The 4,866-nt window shown below is 52.6% G+C and overlaps 1 protein-coding gene across 1 annotated transcript; it reads left to right on the forward strand.

Moving 5' to 3' along the window:
* Positions 1-2,394: 2,394 nt before the first annotated feature.
* Positions 2,395-3,327, forward strand: LOC118159823 (olfactory receptor 14C36-like). The gene has a single exon (XM_035314377.1). It carries the CDS (start codon positions 2,395-2,397, stop codon positions 3,325-3,327), a length of 933 nt encoding a protein of 310 aa, XP_035170268.1.
* Positions 3,328-4,866: the final 1,539 nt, after the last annotated feature.

A 4,866-nucleotide genomic window follows, 5' to 3' on the forward strand; every position in this document is an offset into this window, starting at 1 on the left:
ACTGGTTACTCCTGTAATGCCCAAACTGTCCTTCGGTCCTGATGCTGCTGTCTTGTCAGAGATAGCACAATCAGACGAAGGTTGAACTGTCTGCCTGCAGCCATGAACAGCTGACAGAATGGAGCATTAGAGCAGGGGAACCTTGAGGAACTGCAGGATTTTGCCTAGAGAAACCACTTGACATTTACAAGGAGAAGAACCTAGTCCTACACCAGAGGAAGAGGAACCCCCCACATCAGGGCAGGCTGGGACGCTGTTGAGCGAGCAGTGCCCAGCAGGAGGAGCAGGGCCTGGGCACCACGAGGGATGCCATACGAGCAGTGCTGCCTGCTCTCCAGGAACCTGGCCAGCTTTCTACAAAGCTGCCTTAAGAGGAGCATGGCCACCAAGAAGATCTGACTTAACATACTCAGCTCATATTCAGTGAGCAACCACCCCCACAATGGTCTACACGAACAGGGAAAAAGGTACAGGGAAAAAGGTACAGGTCTGGGATTCCCTAGGACAGCCTGCTGTGGAGGGGTTCATGGCCATCAAGAAAATCGGAGTTCTTCTACTCAGCTCAGAGCCAGTGTGACACCACCCTCCCAGGGGGGGCCCATTGTGTAGCTCCTCATTTAGGACAACTGCAGGACAGTGCCCAGAGAGGTTCTGCAAAGGTGGGGTTCAGGGCCTAAAGCCCCTGCCTTTTGCTGAGAGGCGGATGGACCTGGGTTTCTCTGGCCCCGTGGCGTGGAGACTCCAAACAGAGCAAAAGTAGCCTGAGACTGCCTGAAGGGTGGTTGTGGAGATGCTGTAGCTTTCTCCTCTCTAGGGTGAAATTGCACGACAAAGAAATAATGCCACAAAGTTGACTTTAGGGTGTTGAGACTGGTCATGAAGAGAAAAAAAATCCCCATTTCCTACTGCTCCAGGAAGAGCCCTGAGCAAGGTGTGAAGGGAAAGGATCTCCCTTCCCAGGGACCTGGGTCAAGGCTTGGGCCTTGTTCTTGGTGAAACACATCTAGTTTTCCTGCACATCCGTGTCACCTTCACATTCCCTTTCTCTATTGTCCTCATGGCCTCCAAGGTTCTGCTCTAATGAGCTCCAAGGGAGGCTGTGTCACGGCTGGCCCTCAGGGGGACACTCCAGGAAACTTGCCTCTGACTTGGACTCCTTCCGAGATGTCTTCCATTGCCTCTCAAGGCCTGAGGTTGGTGGGCTCATCAGCAAAGCCCCCAGAGGAGTGATGACAATGCCCTGGTCTGGGCTTCTGCTGCTGAGCTGGGCCGGGCTCCTGGGACAGAGAGAGCTCCTGGCAAGAGGGCCCTGCTGCAGAGACACAGCTCTGCCCAGGAGCAGCTCCTCTGCACAGCGCAGCAGGGCTGGGGGCTCTGAGTGCAGGTGGCACACCAAGAGGCCAGAAGGAGAGAGGGCTTGGAGGCAGTTGGGAGTGGGAGGATGCTGAGAGCTGACGGCAGGAGAAACCTGCACAGCCCTTGACAAGGTAAGTCTCTGGCTGCAGGGCCATGCAGCTGCACGTCCTGGCAGGGTCTCCTGCTGGGTGTTGTTTCTGGGAGGGCAGTGGGCAATGCAGTAGGCTTGGAGAGTCCTGCTGGATTGCACGGCGAGGTGAGGAAGTCTGGCAGGAGCCCCTTGCAGTGCCCTAAGCCAGGTGCCCCTGGCTATCCAAGAGCAGGGTGGACAAACCTCCTCCAGACACTGCAGGAGCTGCAGCTGGATGCTGGGACACCCCAGCATGTGGCTATTCAGCTCTGTTTGTCGGGTGTTCTTCTGGGTTGCAGGCTGCTCTCCAGTAAAACACAGCTGTGTCGTGGCATCCTTGTGTTGTCCAGGTGCCCCAAGGAAAAGACGGCTCTGTGCTAAGGCCATGTTCATGCTGCTGGATGGCTGTCTGTGGGCAGCTGGAGTGAGGCCTCTGCAGCCCTGGTGAAGAGGGAAAAGCTGAGATCCTGCTCAGACACCTCAAAACAAGGTGAAGATTCTGTCCATCTGCACATGGACTGGGGCTTCTGTGTTTTCGGCTGTCTCCATTTACTGGGAAACACAAGAGTGTGATTGTTGTACTAAGCATAAGAAAATCTGCCTTGCTCTACACTGGGGTTGGAGGTGTTCTTTGCAACAACACCGCCAAGTTCATGGATCTCCTAAGTGGCCTGAACTTGAGTTTCCCCCATGTTCCTGCTTCCCGACTGCTGCCCAGCAGGAAGGACTCCTCTGGAGCCCACAGCAATCCCTGCTCCCAGTGCGATAGAGGTGCAGAAAGTCCTCCTGCAAAGAGAGGCTTGGGATGAGAGTACACTAAGACTTGCAATAGGTTTTCCTCAGAGAATTCTATTCTAACATTTTCTGCCTTCTCCTTTTCCTATGACAACTGTGACCAAAGTCAGCAAATGCCCAACAGCAGCTCTGTGAGTGAGTTCCTCCTGCTGGCATTCGCAGACACGCGGGAGCTGCAGCTCCTGCACTTTGTGCTCTTCCTGGGCATCTACCTGGCTGCCCTCCTGGGCAATGGCCTCATCCTCACTGTTGTAGCCTGCGACCACCGCCTCCACTCTCCCATGTACTTCTTCCTCTTCAACCTCGCCCTCCTCGACCTAGGCTGCATCTCCACCACTCTGCCCACAGCCATGGCAAATGCCCTCTGGAACACTGGGGCCATCTCCTATCAAGGGTGTGCTGCACAGGTCTTTTTCTTTGCCTTCTTGGCTGGTACAGAGTTTTCCCTTCTCACCGTCATGGCGTACGACCGCTACATTGCCATCTGCCAGCCCCTGCACTACGGGAGCCTCCTGGGCAGCAGAGCTTGTGCCCAGATGGCAGCAGCTGCCTGGGGCAGTGGCTTTCTCCATGCTCTCCTGCACACGGCCAATACATTTTCCCTGCCCCTCTGCCAAGGCAATGCTGTGGACCAGTTCTTCTGTGAAATCCCCCAGATCCTCAAGCTCTCCTGCTCAGATGCCTACCTCAGGGAAGTTGGGGCACTTCTGTTTAGTGTTTCATTATTACTTGGTTGTTTCGTTTTCATTGTGGTGTCCTATGTGCAGGTCTTCAGGGCTGTGCTGACGATGCCCTCTGAGCAGGGGCGACACAAAGCCTTTTCCACGTGCCTCCCGCACCTGGCCGTGGTCTCCCTGTTTGTCAGCACTGGCATATTTGCGTACCTGAAGCCCCCCTCCATCTCCTCCCTATCCCTGGACCTGGTGGTGGCAGTTCTGTACTCAGTGGTGCCTCCAGCAGTGAACCCCCTCATCTACAGCATGAGGAACCAGGAACTCAAGCATGCGCTGTGGAAATTAATGACTAGATTTCTTTGGAAGCAATAAATTTCCATTCTACTTCTGCAGATGACTAATAATGTCAGTGACTGTCAGAACAACTGATATTACCTATGTTATTATGTGTGTGTGTGTGTATTTATGAGTGTTTTTATTACAGGACTTTGTGTTAATATGGCTGAAGTTGCCCATTAAAATGATCGGATTCATCTCATTGCTTTTACAGGATGTACCTGTCGAGTATAGCTCAGACACTCTGTATCTGGAGAGCTAGGCTCTCTGGGAATTTAAATAAAAGAAAGGAGACTCACTGCCTGCTCTGACGTCCTTCCTCTGAGACGTGGCCTGGCTCTGCAGGGGCAGTGCCCGTGTGCAGGGCTGCAGAGGAAAAGAGTCCCATTGCAGCAGCACGGCCAGGGAGCAGCAGAGCTGGGTCCATGCAGAGCTGCTCTCCTGCCACTGCCACCCTGTCCTGCTGAGCCCTGCTGCTGGGGTCAGGCCTGGCTGATGACTTCTACCTGGTGTTATAGAGATCACTTCTAACCGCTGTTAGAAATGACGATGCAACTCAATCTGAATTTAGCAGGATTTATAAAAGGCAAGGAAACAGCGCTGGGTGCATGGGGAGTCTACGCTGTACCACCACGCACGCACAGCCGTCCAACTTTCTCAATATATAGAACATTGCATTTACATATTCATAAGAAACCTGAGTGCACCTATACATATGGATGACCTATTCCCACTTTGATTTATAATCAGTATTTTCACAAACTCCTCCTTTTGGCACCTGTGCAGTGTCTCTTGGTGGTGGTCGTTGGGGGTCGTGGGGATGAAGGCACACAGTACTTCTTCATCACCAAGAGGAAACTTTTATTCTTGGGGAGACTCTGTTGGTTCCTGGATCTCGTTGAGACCGCAGGGGTGGTTTCAACCGGCTCGCTCTCTTCTGCGCAGACCCCAATCTCCTTATCTCAAATCACAAGGATCCCAAAAGTAACAAAATACGATTGACACCAACCCATCTGTAGCCACGTCCCCCGGCTTCTCGTCAACTCTCAAAACCACACTAATAGTATGTGGGCACTAATAGGTGCCCTGGGAACTCCATCTATCTCCACCTGAATCCCCCAAAGGGTTCTGGTCTCCTGCAGGTACCTTTTGAGAGATGCCAGACCATGGAAGTACCTCCAACACAACGGGGTCTCTGGTGGCTTCCCCTGACTGCTTATGGTTAGACATCAAAGCTCTGACTCAATACCCACGAATTTCATTAGCACTTAAGAAATAGAGCAACTACTCATCACTTCAAAGCATTCAATCCCTTCCATAAAATGTCACACCATGTAGTTTCTACCAGGAAGAAATGTGAATTTTCAGGATGTATTTTCATTGCAGGAGAAGAAATTCTGGTGTTCACCTGTCCTTGCTTCGTCATTGTTTTGTCTATCATGGTGTGCTCCCCCATCTTCCAGGCACACCCACATGTCTTGATTAAAGAGTCCATGTGGAATGTCCCCTTTCCAGCTGCCTGTCTGGACCTAGGCACTTCCCATGGTTCTCCTGGTTTGCCCTCCCCTTCCTCCT

The sequence above is a fragment of the Oxyura jamaicensis genome, unplaced genomic scaffold (assembly GCF_011077185.1).
Source record: "Oxyura jamaicensis isolate SHBP4307 breed ruddy duck unplaced genomic scaffold, BPBGC_Ojam_1.0 oxyUn_random_OJ72177, whole genome shotgun sequence".
Taxonomy (NCBI): Eukaryota; Metazoa; Chordata; class Aves; order Anseriformes; family Anatidae; genus Oxyura; species Oxyura jamaicensis.

Excerpts from the sequence above, each read along its gene's own strand:
- LOC118159823 (XM_035314377.1), top strand. The coding sequence starts at position 2,395 with ATGCCCAACAGCAGCTCTGTGAGTGAGTTCCTCCTGCTGGCATTCGCA.